The sequence below is a fragment of the Penicillium nucicola genome (assembly GCF_028828085.1).
Source record: "Penicillium nucicola strain IBT 29836 chromosome Unknown utg000002l, whole genome shotgun sequence".
Classification (NCBI taxonomy): domain Eukaryota; kingdom Fungi; phylum Ascomycota; class Eurotiomycetes; order Eurotiales; family Aspergillaceae; genus Penicillium; species Penicillium nucicola.
In genome coordinates this window covers 4,600,146-4,618,284 of record NW_026643126.1, presented here as the reverse complement: position 1 = coordinate 4,618,284, position 18,139 = coordinate 4,600,146, and the positions used below count along the sequence as shown (strand labels likewise).

At 49.2% G+C, this 18,139-nt stretch overlaps 4 protein-coding genes across 4 annotated transcripts; all 4 read right to left on the bottom strand.

The window, feature by feature from the left end:
• Window positions 1-11,084: 11,084 nt before the first annotated feature.
• N7511_003526 (reverse transcriptase) lies at window positions 11,085-11,399 on the bottom strand (the record flags this gene model as incomplete). The annotated part of the gene is made up of 1 exon (XM_057125951.1): window positions 11,085-11,399. One exon carries the CDS (start codon window positions 11,397-11,399, stop codon window positions 11,085-11,087), a length of 315 nt encoding a protein of 104 aa, XP_056988110.1.
• Window positions 11,400-13,600: 2,201 nt separating this feature from the next.
• On the bottom strand, window positions 13,601-14,010 carry N7511_003525 (uncharacterized protein; the record flags this gene model as incomplete). Its single annotated transcript, XM_057125950.1, has 2 exons — window positions 13,601-13,717; window positions 13,771-14,010. The coding sequence occupies 2 exons, from the start codon at window positions 14,008-14,010 to the stop codon at window positions 13,601-13,603; spliced, it is 357 nt and encodes a 118-aa protein (XP_056988109.1).
• Window positions 14,011-15,258: 1,248 nt separating this feature from the next.
• N7511_003524 (uncharacterized protein) lies at window positions 15,259-15,450 on the bottom strand (the record flags this gene model as incomplete). Its single annotated transcript, XM_057125949.1, has 1 exon — window positions 15,259-15,450. The coding sequence occupies one exon, from the start codon at window positions 15,448-15,450 to the stop codon at window positions 15,259-15,261; it is 192 nt and encodes a 63-aa protein (XP_056988108.1).
• A 234-nt stretch (window positions 15,451-15,684) lies between these two features.
• Window positions 15,685-17,105, bottom strand: N7511_003523 (uncharacterized protein; the record flags this gene model as incomplete). The annotated part of the gene is made up of 4 exons (XM_057125948.1): window positions 15,685-15,990; window positions 16,030-16,450; window positions 16,508-16,878; window positions 16,941-17,105. Coding segments are annotated over 4 exons (1,263 nt in total), but the record flags the coding sequence as incomplete, so codon positions are not given.
• Window positions 17,106-18,139: the final 1,034 nt, after the last annotated feature.

Genomic DNA, 18,139 nt, shown 5'->3' with positions numbered 1-18,139 from the left:
ATGCGTAAGAATCACATTCTTGCGGCATGACTCTTCTCAACAGTTGATGAACGTTGTTACCACACTCAACGCAGAATTTTTGAGGATGTTCCAGGACAGAACTTGACACTGTAGGCCACAAAGTCTACAGAACCCGTTTCAACGTCGTTCACATTGCGTCAACGCCCATCAAATACGCAATTCTCGCTACCATTTGCGCATCTGGTTCCTTGGAAGAGACGTAGCCCAAAAGGTATAAATGAGGCCCAATTCCCAGCCCAAAAAAATCAGAACTTCGGTCCTCACACTCCCATGTGTCATGGTGTCCCTCTTGCCTACAGGCTTGAGAGTCTCCATGGCCACGGCTTTCGCTGCCACGAGCCCAGCGATGTAAGACTTGTGCTCCCTCACGCCTTGAGCCCTGTGACTGTAGAAATGTGCTCCCTCACAGCCAATGAGCCCTGTGACTGTAAAAATGTGCTCCCTCACAGCCAATGAGCCCTGTGACTGTAAAAATGTGCTTCGCAGGATAGGTCTGCGTCAACAACAATCCTCGCAAGGGGGTGCTGCGAAAACAAGACTAGCTCGCAGGATAGGTCTGCGTCAACAACAATCCTCGCAGGGGAGCGCTGCGTGAACAAGGACCTCCGCAGGGACATCTGCGACACCAAGAGTCTCCGTAGGGACATCTGCGACACCAAGAGTCTCCGCAGGAGACCGCTGCGATAGCAAGTTCTCCCTCACAGCCTTGAGCCCTGTGACTGTATAATCTTGAGCTTCCATGCAGCCTTGAGCCCTGCGTTATCAAATTTGTGCTTGTTTAGGCGCCCCGTGGCGCCGCGGTGCCACTCCTGCTCCTCTGACGATGTGCAGGCACCTCTTCGTGGTGTCAGAGACTAGTATTCGAATGTGCAACAGCATTCGATGAAGCCAAGACCTGCCCAACATCTTCATAATCTGTATCGTGCTGCAAAGCACCATAGCATAGACAATCAATCACCAACTCAATCTAAGCTGGGATTCCTCGTTAGCGACCCGTATTCCCACTCTGTATGTCTTTTCCGCAGTCGATGATCCGTTTGCTGCAAAGTAAAATCGCATGATTTGGGTGTAGCACACATAGCGATGTTGTGTTGTGATGCTGTTTCGGTAGGATGTTTGTTATGCCAGTGAAGTGAAAGTAGACATTTCGAGCTTGTGTGTTGACGTGTTGACGTGTTGATGTTGATGTTGATGTCGGTGTGGTGAAATGTGCAGTAATCGGGCGGTGAAGGGACTGGTGATCAACGCAAATGCAGGTTCGTCACCCTCCGCTTGTTTGAGAAAGCCGCACTGGTGCGCAGGGCAAGTTCGCAAGACGGAAAACGCGGGCGACGAACCCATCCGTGTTAGGATTGTACAATCGTATTGGAGGACTCCGTCGTTCAGTGTGCGAAGGTGGTGAAGTTTCTCATGAAGGAACAGTTTATTAGTCGTACATCTTAATTGATGCCTAGTGAAACCCATCTTTACTATTTACTGCCAGTATTCGAAGCGAAACTTTTGTACTGTGCATTCGCTTTACATATGCAATTCTCAGCTCTCATATCTATTTTTTGGGTGTCTTTCTATGATGTATGGGCTACTAGCAAGGAGCCAAGGGCAGTTGCGGATATATATCATTGATTCATTCATGTCTTGCTGAGACTACGCATGTATGACATGAACGTAGTCAACCAGCCTTTGTAGACGGCCTACATGATCTGCCTAGCACGCACTTGGCCATGCCAGTTGAGCTCGTAGTCGGACTGTAACACGTGGGGCCAAGGGTATTGATTTGCGTTCTAGTCTCCACGCCGCTGCCAGGATGCGGGTCCCTAGCTGTTGAATGTCTACGAACCACATCTGTATGTCACGTAGGTTTGGTTTTGATGTACAGAAAGGCGTTGTCTTACCAGAAAGGCAGAAGCGCATGTTCTGATTCCGTTCCAGAGCGCCCTCGAGCCGGGGGGCGGGGTCCCCCAGAGACCCCCTTTATGGGGGTCGGCGAGGCAATTTCCAATTGCCGGGGGTGCCCCCCAAGGCGACGGGCAAGATGCGTTGATCCATGGACTAGTTTGTCGCACCGACCGTTCACATTTGCATGACACTGCTTTAGAATAGTGGACTCAATTTCAATTCCAGCACCAGCAGAATTTTCTGTTTTATCAACAATGGGAGGCCGTATTGTGCCCATTGAGTGCACTGAGCACGATCAACACACCGACGGCCTCGTTTCTAGTACGAGACACTCCTCACATTTGCTTCTATTGCCGACAAGTCCCGTTGTAAGGCCTACTGAACCAGTATTAAAGGACATAACTTATCAGAGAAAAGGTGGCCCTAAGATCCTAGCACAAACCAGATTCAAGGCGCCATACGCTGCACGTCATGCTCGATGCTTTGCTCAAGGCAGCACACCCAGTGCAGAGTAATCCACAGAATGAGATATCACAAACCATTGTAGTGGCATGATGGTTTCTTGGGACGGCCTAGGTCTACCGCCATTTCACGCCTGGTTCTTCAGTATCATGGAGCAGACACCATTGTCATGAACGATCTGAGTATCCCGGAGTGGTTGCCACGGAGGAGAGCCTTGAAGTGGGTCAAAGCGTCCAGCGTAAACGACAGCTCGTCGTACTGAGGAAGGAAGGCATTAGTACTTTTCGTGTGTCATACATGACATGGAAAGGCGTCCAAAGCTTACGCGCACCAGGATCGCGTGATAAAGTGAACGACGGGATCTCGACAAACAGGAAAAGGTGCATGACGGGCGGGCGAACATGTGCTCCATGGAAATGGAGGAAATGGGACGAGACGCGAATTTCAATGATAAAAGGATAAGATTCATCATAAGGGGAGCGATTTCAGAACTGTCGCAATCAAAGGGCTGGAATAGAAGTCTTGCCCGTCGCCTGGGGGGTACCCCCGGCAATTGGAAATTGCCTCGCCGACCCCCATAAAGGGGGTCTCTGGGGGACCCCGCCCCCCGGCTCGAGGGCGCATTAAAGCTGAACCAGAATATTCGCTGCAACGCCTCTCACAAAGAACGGGGTCTGTCCCCACAGCCTTGAGAATTTCATGGCCGCTCCATAGAGCAAAATGTGAGCTTTTCGAACGGGATGAGCAGTCATATGCTCTACCTCCCGAACTTGAGAGTTGGATGTCGAATTCCATGCGTTGACGGAGCTCGACTGAACCCGCATTTAGGCTCCACCCTCGTATGCCTTGAATTCTCAGCGGGCGCATTCAGGACGAGCGGCTTCACGAACGATTTGTAGGGCCCATCAAGGTTGAGGTGACCACCGTATGCCTCGCTGGATGTGCAAGTATTTGTCCTGCATAATCTTCAGGTCTTGGTATCGCCTCGTCTCGATCACGGAGTTCAGTCGGGGTATGGAGACAGCATCTACAGTAGTAGATATCCATACCATCAGGCGGAACAAATACCCACGCCACAAGGCTATCGGCTATTCCCCGTAGGTCTTCAAATTCCGAGAGACAGACTGCTATGGACTCCTTCGGGTCTAGATCAGATAGGCATACCAAGTGATCTGATGGATCAATCGACTCAAAGGTCGAGGTGGCGACTCGTAGGTGCCAGCAATAGTCTTGTATAAAAAAACCCATGGTAGGGTACCAGCAAGGCCGAAAAGAAAGGCAATTTGCTCGCTTCGAATTCGAGTCATGGGAATCCGAGGGTTGCCTGTCATGAGATCAGAGTCAGCAAGTGTTACTTCGATTGGACAAGGCAATGTCCTTTACGTTGTTGATGAATACTTCCCCGATCATCGATGGTATGCGACAGTCTGACAATTAGGATCGTAGTCATATCAGCCTACCAGCGAGACCACCATGTCACTTTTGCAACACTGTCATCAATATGCCATGTTGTATCCAGGTTCCTCACCCTCCAGTTGTTCGAGGAAGCCACACCAGGTGCGCAGGGTAAGTTCGCAAGACAGAAACCGCGGGCGACGAACCTATCTGTGTTATGATTGTACAATCGTATTGGAGGACTCCTTGTCGAGACACTGCGTCGTGTGCGAGGTGGTGGGTGGAGACGCGATGGAGTGCGTCGGCCCACAGTTTTATCCGACTTGGCGGGAATAGCTTTTCTCGCGACAAGAGCTTCCGCAGTTGATGATGGGCTGCTACAATGTCATGATAATGTCAGTAATTTTCGTGTCTGTGGCACAACACATCAGACTTGACACGGCAAGCGGCGCAATATTCCACTCACCTCATCGTGGACGACGAACGTCTAGAATTTATGCATCATGTTCTTCGCGTGCGACCTTGGTTGGCGGTATCTCATGCAGGACACACTGCATAGTTTGTAGTGAGAGAGCCAGAATTTTGCGTAAGTAATGACCCTTCGTGGAGCACTGACGGAGTGCTACTTCGGAGTCAAGTTGGAGTGTTACAGTATCACGGTTTCCTGTCCATCATTAGCTTTTGATCGGCGGGACACTGCATGACTCACATGGTCTGCATAAGACACGGGGAGGGGCACCCTGGCTGGTGTAATTTGGGCGAATGCACGCAGTATTATTTTGGATCATCTATGGGGTCAGCTGAAATTGGACAGTATCGTGCTGGGACTTACCGGTCTAACCGCTCTTTTACATCGATGTATTCACCGGACAGTGGTCGGCTGCCATGGGTACAGTAGCAAAGTGAACTTGGTGGGAATCACATTCTCATTCGCACTTCTTTGGAGGACCACAATGTAACTATAGATGTCAGTATAGTGAATTTCTAGTAAGGTCAGAGAAAGAAACTTATCTGGTGCCTCAAAGCGAAAGGCCGCTCGACTCTGGAAGCCGAGGAAAAGTATTGCAGAACAAATTGCTGGGGGGAGGAGGACGTATTTAAAGGCTCCTCAGCTCCAGTCGCGTAAGTGCTCTACTGGGAAGCAAACGTTGAAGGGCGCGATGCGTATACTAAGTGAGGCAGGTTTTAATACCGCAACTGTCTGCAGCGACATCTTCAGCCCTATTTGAGATGCCCGTCGAGCAAAAATGCTGGTCATGTTGAAAAACAGTGAAGTTGAGTCAGTTAAAAATGTTGGCTCACTGTTGAAACTACAGTCCGCGGTCGCGCGAGCGCACCCCTTGAAACCTACCCTTCTTCTTGGCTTGAATCAACTTCTGGACTGGTGACTACTGTTGACATATTTTGAATTTTTACGGCTTTTGTTCAATGTGTTGGATTCTATCTGTCTGCCTTCAAGATTTCTGAGTCCTCCACGAATGTGAAAATAATGATGCGATTGAATATTTATGTCTCGGACAGTTCATCCTTGGTGATCAACTATATATGAGATACACTCATCAACCAACACAACGAGGCTTGATTACCAGCACTTTTATCAAATAGAATGCCAAGTCTGTATCTCCGGTCTATAAAAGAAATCATGGATTGATGAACGAGCTATTCGTCCCACATTCGACTTCCTCTAATGGAAAAATGGATGCCCCGACTAGCACACCAGACCAGGAAAGAGAGCAAGAAGAGCAGCTCACCGCATTGCCAATCGTTTCCGAAAGACTTAATTCACTTGACGCTTCTGATCATGCACCAACGGTAAGTGGAACAACTCAACTCCGAATTTCTTTGCTGACCATTGCAGCGCTCTCTCTCGCAACAAGAAGCAGAAGTAAGACATGCTTTGGCTACCGAGCCATTTCAGCCTATTCTGAAGGTGATAGCAGACCTTGAACGCGACAACACGAAGTCCGCCTTTCCCGCAGCTCGACTGGTCGGTATCTATCGACGCCTGTGGGAGTCGTGCGTGTCCAAGCATATCGACAGCCAGAAGCTAGAGCTGAGCAATCGGATCTTGAAGGAGGATGGTAGGCAACTGAAAGAAAAGAGAGATGGTCTTCAGCTCCGCCACGACAAGCAGCTATCCCGGCTGCGCTTCTTTGAGCAGGCACTGCAATCATCCCGGGATCGACTGATTAGGGTACTCGATGACTGGAATCACCCTGCTAGTCTAAATCCAACAGGGCCGTCAAAAGTGGCAAGAGAAGAGTGAAGGATTGTATATTCTAGCTTGTCTGATATTATATGGCCTCAACGTAATATAATACGACGACGCTGAAATGAAAGTAGTTTGCTGCATGGAAAGCAGATTATATCTTCTAAGCGTTTATACAAGGTCATAGAATAGACTGTATCCGCGGATGTTCCCGCACATCATGAGATTTTTCCCAATCAACCGGAATTTCACAATCAAATTACTGACCTGGCAACAGTGGACAGTGTAGCCAATGGAGGGGTGTCGATTGACCTACCGTCCTGCATTGCATAGTGGAGGCCACAGTGCCTAAAGCAGAGTCTCCGGCTCCGACAGACCGCCAAACATTTTCGGAGACCGCTTCAACAATGTCTGACCAGTCTTGTGTTTAACCATTCTGCTTCGAATGGCTTTTTGGACGTATTCATTGCTTGCCAGAACCAGAGATCTTTTCAAACTAAAGTCGTTCAGTCCGAGATTGGCCAAAAGGGATTCAACAACCGAAAAATGTTCCCCCTTGACCGTCAACATCAATGGATCCTCGGTCCGCAAATTTCTGCAATTGACATCAATTCCATCATGCGCTAATAGTACCTGGACCATTTCCAAGTTACCAACACGGGAGGTGATGCAGAGAGCAGTGTCGTGAGCTGCAATCGTGCTTTCATTGATGTTTAGACGTGCACTTTGCTATACGAAGAGTCGTACCACATCGAGATAACCGTGTACAACCGCTTGACAAAGTTGCGGATCTATGGAGCCCTTTCCATTGATCTCTACATTTTCCACACTCAATAGACAAGAAACCGTGTTCACAAGTCCGTGATACGCGGCCACGGAAATTAGAGTCTGGCCTGCAACGCAGAGATTCAGAGCGATCCCCGGTATTGCAAGTAGCCGTTGTAGGAGTACGGTGTCCAATCTGATTGAGGCGTGATGGAGAGACGTAGACGGCGTCTCGAATCTTCCGCGGCCGCCAACCAACAAAATTCACGTTGATGTCTTTCTCCGCCAACAGCCTGTCGGTCATCTCGTCGCATGACAAGTAAGTCGACAGCCACAGTGGCGTATTGCCATTCTTGTCTTTGCAGTTCACGTTAGCACGGGGGTGACTGAGGAGATATTAACCATCTCCAGGCGTCTGCTTTGAATGGCAAGATGGAGCGGCGTAAAGCCTTGCCGGTCCTAGAGTTCCAGATTCAGACCCTTGTGTCTAAAAAGCTGTTTGACAACACCTACCGACCCATAGGACACTGCTTGGTGAAGAGGTAGCTCAGGATCCTGTGAAGATTGATTAGCAAGACATGCCTCAGACTACGGATCGTTTGAAAAGATTAATTCCATCACGGGCCGATTGAAGCGACGCGCGAAGTCCCATGGCGAATGGCCTGAATCATCCCGTACAAAAGGGTCGCTGCCATTCGAAAGTAGCAAATACACGATCCCTATTCTGCCTATCAAGACTGCTAGGTGGAGCGCCGTTCGGCCGTGTTTGTGCTTGACGTCCACTCTGACATTGGGTTGTTCTAGAACGCGCTTGACGATAGAAAAGGTTCCATATTGGAGAGCATACAACAAGGCGTTCTCCCGTGCGTGATTTTGAATGTTGATGTCTAGGTTATGGCGATTGAGGAGGAAGTCTCGCACAGCGGTAGAAGAGTACTAGAACGCCAGCATCAAAGAAGTTTTGCCGCGATAGAATGTATTGATGTTAGCGTTGTATCGGACCAAAGCCTTGAAAAGATGAACATTGTCGTCTTTGGTGGCCAGATACAACAGATTGCTGTTCTGAAATTTGACATTGTATTTCCAGATGCTGGGCTGCAGTCTGAAATTGAGGTCTATGCATGAGTTTGCGAGCGAGAATAATGCACTGCCATCCATATGCGACACAATCCATAGCAAAAGCTCGTTGGGCAGGTCTCTGACATTTGGCTGTAATGTATTAGCTTATCAGTAGATCCAGGAAGAACGAATTGAGACAGACCATGATTGGACAGATTGAAGCTAGGAAGCATAGGAACTGTAGAGAAGGGTGTAGTGAGAGACTTGAACACTGGATATAGCAGGCCTCTTTATACTTACCTCTATTATCACCTAGGAGTGAAGCCTCATACTCCGCCGAGAGGTGTGTAGCAATCACACGGCATCATCAAAGCCTTGACAACAATATTCAGGTGGGGTCTCTAGAGTCTAGCTCCCGGGAACGCCAAATGTGTTCCTGGCAGTCAACGGCCCCGGGAGACCGAATCTATCTACGTACCCACATCTTGCGTCTAGCGCCATAAAAATAAATCACAACCTATCACGCACTCCGAAATTCCATAGGCAACCTAGAATTGAACTCAGCATTTGTCGACTATGCTGCCTACCGCAGTAGCCACTCCTTGTGCCAATGCATGGTCATCGCAATCTACAGCCACAAGTGCAGCTGATTTGCGCAGCAGTGATCTGGAATGACATGCCTTCTCGCAGGCTACTAATCGGCCATTTACCGACGCATACTACATGCGAATGCATTTCTCGCCGTATAGACTGTTTCAAGGAAGGCGTTGCATGCCAGCAGCCACGCAGACATGCAGGGCAAGAGTCTATGGAGATGGTATATAAGCTGACGAGGGGACGCTACAGAGATTGCCCAACACCACCAACAATTCGAAGCATTTTCTCCCTTTGAAGACCACCGCAATGTCTACCATGCCTTGGAACCCATTTTCTGCCTGCGGGATCCCTCACAGTGGTCCTGGCTCCTGTTACGGCATGACGAAAAAAGGCGAGCCGTGCAAGAACTCGATCAAAGTTGTAGACACCAAGATAGGGCATCAAAAGTTGACCACTCTCGCGAGAGAGCCGTTTGACCTGTCAAATTTGCAATCGAAGCTCTATGGTGTTGCCAAAGAATTCCTCTGCGTGAGATGGCATCGACAACGCCAGGCCGAGCAACTTGGTCAGCAGTGGTATGAAGCAGCCGTCCGCAACCAGGCGTAAGTACCACATGGCTCCAGAATGGCCTATCCATCAGTTATTGTACATCCGGACCAGCGTCAGACATCGTCCGCCTCCAGGCTACGCCCTAAATCAGGCATCACTAATTGGTCACCTCCGCACGGCCTCAGACAAGGCCCGCCGGTGCGGCTGTCAACCAACCCCGAGCCAGTGGAGTCATTCAATCCATTTGTGACTTCCACGATGCTGCAGAGGAACAGTGTTCCATGGCGCGTTTCGCCGGCCCAACCGGCTATTCTGGCGTCGGTCGCTAATATCTAGGCTGGTCTCCAAGAATTGACGCTCCAGAGTCTCACCCCGAGTGAAGAGGTCGACAGCATCTACTGTGCGTTCTGCCTAGCCGAGGATGAAGAACATGCGAACGAGTCCGTGATCTTGTATTGTCCACAATGCCAAACGCTTTCTCATCTATCCTGCGCGGAAGAGTGGTTGGACAAGCGAGATACGGGCTTTGGCACGTCATGCTGTGTGTGGTAAGTGTGGATGATCTTGTTTCTGCGACGACCAGGATACTGATGACTACAGTCGAAACGAAGGAGCCTTAGACGCCTTGATCCGCCCTTTGCCAGCCCCCTATTCTAATGCCGAGACACATTTTGTCAACACGGCCAGCCAATCGTCGCCCAATGGAGGACTTGCAGCCGTCAGAGTGTTTTCAGCGTACGATCCTCAGAGTCAGTCGCGTCAGCGGTCGCAGGGATTGCCGGCACCAGTCGAGCGAAGTGGTCTCCGTCGCTCCGCCAGAATATCAGGGGCCCATCCACCACGAGCCACGTCTACTACACCGCTCCGTCGTTCGGCCCGACTGACTTCGACTCGGTAGGAGACAAAAGCAAAGTATAGCGTTAGGGGGATTTAGCAAAATGGGTCTCAATCCCATCCGGTAATGCTTGATTAGAGGCTCGGCATTGCAGTCAGCAACGGGCATCATACCTGTGGTTGATTTTTGGAAAAAACTTAGTAGAAAATGCAATTTTGATTTTTCGACTCAAGAATAGAGTAAAACGCAACCGACCTTACCATTACATCGTAATCAAAGGCTACAAACTGCTTCGCGTATAACGAAATGACTAAGCGGTGAGCTGAGCTGTGCTGGCAGGCTGTTCTGTCGACCAAAGGGAGCCGCAATGTTTAGCGCGCCCGAAGAATATCCAGCCTGACGATCGTAAGGGACTTAACAACCTTACTAAGCTGATCCCCCATCCATTTTGCACTTCCATAGTATAGAAAATCGCACCCTGCAGTACTCGATTGGCTATGCCCGTACTAGAGTGTACTATAACAACCACGTTACGAAATGCTTTTGCATCGGAACTGCGCGATGAAAGACAGATACATCTAAGAATTGCGTCCGGACGGAGATTGTTGGCAGAAAACTCCTTTCAAGCTGGCAAGAGACTAGGTAGGCACATCTTAATTGAGGCCTATTGAAACCCATCTCTACTATTTACTGCAAGTATTCGAAGCGAAATTGGTGTACTGTACATTCGCTTTACATATGCCATTCTGAGCTCTGATATCTATATACTGGGCGTCGTTCTATGATTTATGGGCTACAAGTAAGGAGCCAAGGGCAGACGCAGATATATATCATTGATATCTTGCTGAGACTACGTCAACCAGGTCGGCGGAGCGCTCTCAGCACCGCTTGGCTGTCTTCAAAGATGACTAGTCCATTCTTTGCCTGTGCGACCCAGGGTTCTGTACTGTTTATGACTGACTCCAGCGCCAGTTCGATGGAGTGTAGCTCTGCGGCGTACACGGTCATTGTTTTATCGTCGCCCATCTGTCTGTGTGTCATATAGTCTTCAAAGTCGATTACAGCCGCTGCGCCCATTCTCCCGTCGATCCCGCTGCCGTCGGTGTAAATTATCAAAGGTCTCTCGTTTGATATTTTCATCACGATTTGCTCATGAAACGCTACTGCTGTCTCTCTGTCTTCGATGATCACCTCCGGTGGCGCTTGCCATGGTGCCAGGACGAATACCTTTCGACTCTCCTCGTAGGTCGTCATAGTCGCCGGGGGAGCCGTCAGACATCCGCCTATCTTCCAGGCTTACGCCTCCATCGGTGTCCATCTAGCCCAGTCTTTTCCGTGTACCGCTCGGTGTCGCACCATAGTTGGCAGTATGCCGAGTTCTGGTCCTGTTCGTAGTCGAAGAGCCGCCTCTTTCACCAGTCGATTCATGTAAATCGAGATAGATGGTAGGTAAAGCTCCGCATTCAGTGCCTCCGCCGCTGTGGTTCTGAAAACTCCACTGATGAGACCGGCTGCTTGCTTTTGGATGGTCGCAAAAGGCTGACAGATTGCCTGAGCCTTGGATTTGCTAACGTGCATAGGCTGATACCATGCGGAGATCCCAAAAAGCATCTGTGGTATGATCACTGCTTGATAGATTCTGCGTATGGCATATAGCGAGGCTCCCCATGTTGAACCTGCTAAACTTGGTAGTGCTCTGAAAAGCGATACAATCGCTTCATTTTACCGATATTGAGGAGGGATTGATTGAAGAATGGCTGCTGGATATGAATTCCAGAGGGGCGGCTCTTACTTTGCCTATGTTGTGAGATATGGCCAATCTTCCACTGTATCCCCGAAAAACTACACCCTCTACTGTGGGTAATCATTGGCCTGCTTACAGCCGAGGAGCGGTTTCAAATTTGATGCGGAGCGGAGTCAACACTATCGACAAGGAAGATTTCCTTGAATTAATCGCAGATGTGAGAATGGGTGCTTTCAAGACTTCCACTATTCAGAATAGCTTTGGGCTATTGGATAGCACCATTTGATGCTGATAAAGTCTTCTAAAAGCTAAACGTGCACTTGGATTCTCTTTCTGCTCTGGAGATCCTCTCCCAGCGACCACTCTCTTCCGGCAGCGATAGTGATCCAAACTATCTCTGGAACCTCTCAAACCTCACAAAATCACAATCTCCGATCCAAAAAGGTCTACAATCTTCGTCTGAAATCCTTTTCTTACCAACAAAAAGGGAGACCAATAAGATACGAGATGAATATAAAAGTGGTCCACCAGCACATTTTTCTCCAGAATCGCTGTACTCAATTGGAGGCTACCAACAAGAAACAGACCAAAAAGCGAGGGACCAAACACAAGTTTAGTACTCAGAAAGGTATCTTTGGGGGTCTAGAGGGTGGTGAGGATGATGTGGTTGTTGGGGATGAAGATAGAAGCAAAGGTCTTACAGATTCTCAATGCCCTACACGTGTTCAATAGCTAGATTAATGTTATCATCATGGGTTTAACAGTGATTAAAATTTGAAGATTTCCTCAATTTTGGTGGGGTCGCTCGCGCGACCGTGGATCACATCAACTAAGCAACCGAGATGGCGAAAAAAGAAATATAAGGTTCAACAGTCTTGATATCTCCATATGATCTCAATAACCCCCTAATCCTAAACCCAAAGAATCTTCGGGAATAATTTTCTCGGGAATATTGCCACTTTTATTTCCGAGATGTGTCAAGGATTCCCTTGGGCCACCTCTGGCACGCCAACAAGTCTGGTTCGAGGCCATGTGTGGGTCATGTTGTGAGGGGAGATGAGGGGTATGTCTCTACTTTTTTTGGAGAAGATCCTGAGCTTCCACCGTGTCGTGAAACAATATCGAAGTGTTGCGCGCATCAATCGGCCAATCGCACGGGACACCCCGGAACTGACTCTTGGAATACAAAAGAGCCATTGACAGAGCCCTCAAGAAAAACTGTCTTGTGCACATTTCGTGATACTCCGTACCATCACCAAGCTTGGGTTCAGCTCCGGTGTGGGGGCAGATTGCGTTGAGAAAAAAAATTTCCGCGTCCAACCGAGCCGCCCGCACATATTCACGTTGGGAGACAAAGCGGGAAAGGGAATGAATGTGCTTTGTTCCCGGTTTCAATACCGCCTCTTGCGCCAGACTGGTATTCCCGCGCAATGATGCAGTGACGCAGTAGCCCTGACATAGCGTTTGGAGGACCGCAAGAACCGCGAGGACCGATGCGTTAATCCCCGACGTCCGGTGTTTGGCAGCGTCTCAGAAAGCAACTGGCCCGTCAAAGCTTGGTCTGAGGCTCATGGTCCCGATCTATTGATCTGCAACAGTCTGTCTCAATTGAGTTAGGACTCAGGGGTCTTTTCGGGGAAATGTTCTTCAATGAAATGCATTTGGCGCGCAACGGCGCAGCACACAGGTGATAGAGAGCTGGGAGATGAGGAAGTGTAGTCGATGTTAGGGTGAAGATGAAGAGACTAGCGAATTAGACGAGACTGATGGTCAGAGGGCGCCGATCCTCTAGCGCCTTGTGCTGAACTACAAATAGGACAGCGTGTACTCCGTAAGTACTATACTGAAGCCGAAATGATGGGTTTAACCAAAATTATGGATTGTGTACTTTGATTGATTAAAAGTGAAATACCGTCTATTTGTGCTCGCTCAAAGAGACTACTATTACCAGTGTGTTATACCGAAAACGACGGATTAATTGAGAGAGGACTTGTCAAATACATGATACCTCCAAGGTGATAGGACTGATCCAAATTGTGGCTGATTTCTCACACGATTCCCCAGCCTTTCACGGGCCACGGGCGTACATAAAATTCGCGTTATTATCTTTGATGAAGGTGCCGTATTCATTGTACTCGTCCCAATTGAACGCCCAGACGTTGCCTGAGCCCAGTGTACTCTCCGCCTGACATATTCATCAGCTCAATACATATCAGACGCATGTGTTTCACCTCATACCTCATCAAAATCGATATCGGCCTCGTAAATATGATAATCGCGGGACCAAGTGTCGACAAGGCCTCGGTAAATACCCCACCGAATATTCTTTCGACGCCAAAACTCTGTAGGTTCTCCGCCGTCACCGTAGGCCCAATAAAATTTGTGGTCGTTCAAATAGAGAATTACCCATTTTCCTAAGGCATCATATATAGGACGACTGTCCCAAGCCGAGGAAGATGGGCCGTCGACAAATTTCATATTGTCAGGATGTACTTCGGACAAGTTTCAGTGTAGGCTGTTTAATGGCTGTCGGCAAGACGCAGGTTGTTCAGGAAGGGTGAGAGGAGAATGGGAGTTTTCTATTTCTCACAGTGTCTGACTGAATTTATAGGCCTTCATGTAGTAACCACATGATCTGCGATCCATGATGCACCAAGTGGACTATCATCTCGCTAGGACCGATGGCGTGTTCGAGTCTCAGCTCGCTACCGCAACACTCGGAAGGTTGTGGAGGGGGATCGGCAATCTTCAGCTCGTGCGCGAACTTTGAATCCTGGAACCGGCAAACAAAGAAACCATATCCATGGATCTTCAACTATTAATCCTGAAGAATACACTCTTATTATCTTCCAAGGTTGATCTATAAAATTGCATCGACATTTTCTCTTGTTATGGCCGAGACTAGTAAAATCTCGATTCTGTCAAAAATGGTCTTCAGCTGCAGACATGGAGCGATAATCCACTCATGCTCTACTAGCCGCATGTACTAAAGTGACATATAGCCAATAAAATGAGCGAGGTGACTAGAATGGAACCCGAGGACGTGAGTGTTCCTCAGGGAGCCCGCTTTCTTTCGCTAATCGCTCAGCTACAGCCAAGCCACCTTGACCCCTCCTAGGCATGATGTTGACCCGTGTGGTCTTTTATCTTCTTGTTTAAACTTGCTTTTCGGCGCTTAGAAAATCGACAGTGATAGAGTAGAGACTACGAAGCCTAAGCCGAAGAACAGGCACAAAATCAATGTAGAAAAATGCGTGAGAAGAAGAAGAAGAGAAGAAGAGAAGAGAAGAGAGACTTGGTACGAACCATGAAGTGGGGCCAGGCCATGTGGCACCAATGCAACAACCTTGGAACCTTTTTCCCCGGGGCCATCTTTATTTCGAGCTATGCAGACTGTACTCTGTAGGCAACTTTTCGTTTAAACAAGACTCGGGTATGTTGGTTCAACACTAAACCCTAGCTACATGGGCTACAAGTTTCCAAGTGTTTTCAGGTAGATGCAATATGTTCTCCCTATTCATTAACATGAACAATTTAGCCAAGCTCACGCACGGCAGTCAGCTTGTTCGCATAAAAAGGCACACCTGTAACCTGGGATGACTAGGTGATTGGCGAATCCAGCAAGTTATATATACACAAAGGGCTGGAACCATCCAACAACCAGACAAAAAATATCCACAACTCCATCAAATGAACAATATATGCTTGAAGAGCGGAATGAAGAGCTCAATCTTCATGCGGGCTGAGACGCGCCCTCTCCTCAGCGAGCCCGGACTCCATGCCCAGACGCTGATATAGACGGACGCGCCACCCGCGAATGACCAGGTAGCTCGCGACGACACCGCAGAAGACACAAAGCAGGAGGATGAAAGAGAAAGCAGCGCCAATACTACGGATGGTCTCGTAGGTATCGTTCATGGCCGAGATGGTCTTTTGAGTTTGGGTATCGATGGCTGCTCATGAAGCGCGACCACCCTGGTCGGCCATGAAGTCGCCAACAGTATCGGCTTCTTGGTAGATGGTGGATGGTTTGATGGGCAACGGATTGCTATGGCCTTTTTATCCAGTGGACTTCCAGTCGGGAGCAGTGCTGCGCTGGACTTCAGATGTGCCGAGCACGGTGCCGTTGACATCGACTGCTTTGGTAGTCACTCAGTTCAAGTATCCGGCGCCAATGAACATGGTTTCGAAATCTACGCGGGGAGTCTTGCCGACGAAGACGGGTGCGTGGAAATCAGAGGCCTGGGCATAGAAATGCCATTCCGCGACGTCCGTGGCTCCGTTCCAGCTGACCCAGAATTTGGTTACCATGTTGGTCTCTTCGGTGCCGTAGACGGAGGCGACCATGTCGGGCGGTGCGCTTGGGCGCCCTGTGAACTCGAATTTGTAGGCGCGGTAGGAAGAGTAGCGCGGGGAGGTGAAGTGGGCTTCCATCACAACCTCTCCTTCAGAAGTGTGCTCGGCGATGTAGCCTCCTTAGCTCCAGCAGGTGAAGACGTGGTCGTTGGGGAGGAGCTGGGTGTTGCCGAGAAGTCTCGATAGTTCGCGGTCGAGACGGTTGTAGCGGCGAATGGCGCGGGCAGTGAAAGACACGACGCTGGTGTCCAACTCGACGAAGAGAGACGAAGATACATTCTCCTCGTTGAATTCCTCGTCTGACGCGTTGTTCAGGAAAGAGACGATGTGGTGCGTGCCATTGGATTCCACAAACTTCGCATCGTGCTGCTTCGAGAATACGAAATCTTGTTGGAAATCGGTATACTTCCCGCCAAGTCGCCATATGATGTTCCCATCGATGCCGGAAATTAGAAAGATGGTAATGGTGAATCGCGCGAAGATTAAGTCATCACCAATCTCGTTCTTATCAACCGAGTTGATGTGCACATAATCCCAACCTGGGTGTCCCTCCACCGGCGAACTTGGGGAGTAATGGGCACCCTCGGGGAGAGGAATGCGGTTATAGGAGTCCCACCACTAAATGATCTCGGCGGTGTTGATATCAAGCTCAGCAAAGCCACCACTTTCCAACCAAATAGTTTCCGCAGGCCGACCAAAGTCTTGCAGGATGATTTCATGAGAAAGGTAGACCGTGACCAGCGCAGTTTTACCATCCTCACGAATCTTGAATTCGTGAATATCGAAAATCCCCAAATCACGTCGCAGAGGCAACTTGCGCTGCACCTTATAATCATTCGTCAAGATCATGCCGTACCCCGATTCCACAGCGCCATCAGAAACATGATTCAGAATAAACGAGAGTTGAGGCTCGGAGGACAAGCTTTTCACAACTTTGAAATCGAAAGCATTCCGATTATCGAACTCCTGAGCCCCGCTCCAAATCAAGCGCTAATCCGCACAGTCAGCTGAGATATATCGCAGGATGTGTCGCGGGGAAAGGGAAAACGCACACCGCCCCCATCGTAGATATGGGGGCCAATCTTGTACTGCTCATATAGTCTCGAAGGCGCATTGGGCTCGATGTGAAGGTAAGGAGTGACGAACCAGTAGCCCGGACTGATGTGATCGCGATTGTGGTTGTGGACGTTGAATTTGACGGCCCTGACGTCGGGGAGCTGAACATGTTGTTACAGTACCCATTGAACAGCCTAGCTTGGAGTTTCCCCAGAATCAAGAGTGTGAAGTTCGTCCTCAGGGCTCGACATACCAATAACATACCATCCAAAGCAGAAATCATGGTCACTTTTCTCAACCTATGAGTTGCTCAATGGATCCAGGTTCCAGCCATTGCGGATGGCGTCCTGTTTTCTGCTGGCTTCGATACCTGCCAATTTCGGGTTCTGTCCCTGGCCACCCTCACATTGTGCCTAATGCGTTCGGAACCCCCTTGCTAGCCTCACCGAATACCAATGACTCCTGGCTAGAGCAGCTTGGAGGGCAGCACATTTGCCGGAATATGCAGGCTGTAGAAGCGTGCCAAGTGATCCCACAGACACTTAATCCAATCTCCACACAAGATCTCTCCAACCTTGATCAGGGAGGTTTACAACCCAGCACCCGACGGCGGCATTTCAATTGCGCGGTTTCGGGATGCAAGCGCCAATTCAAACTCCAAAAAGGTTTGAACCGTCACTTGAAAAATCATTCAGGGGCGAAACCTCATGTCTGCTAGGTCCCTGGGTGCCAACGCAGGTTTTCGCGACGCGACGCCCTGAATGCCCACTATCAAACGCACGGCAAACGCGGGGGCCGCAATCGGTATGTGGCTACTCTAGATAAGACAGGAACTTTCTATAACCCTGATTTCTGCGGGCAGCTAAGCCCTGAAGGGTGGCCACTTGGCTACGCTGGCTATGAGTGACTCTGGCGCTCGAGATGAACGGTGGCACCAGGTTTCAACTGTTCAACTTGATTCTATTAAAAGGACAATAACTGGCGTAGAGTAGTAAAAATGCAAATGCACGTCATCTCCATTATCTTGTTCTATGAATCTATTTCCCGTTTCAAATGCATGTTGCCCTTTGAGTTTCTAGGAACCGATTCGATCAAGCGCTAGCTGAGGACCTCGAAAGAACTAGCAACAGTAGACTGTAGCCCACAGATCGGTTCGAGGTCAGGGTCAAAATAGTGCACGGTGTAGTCAAAAAGG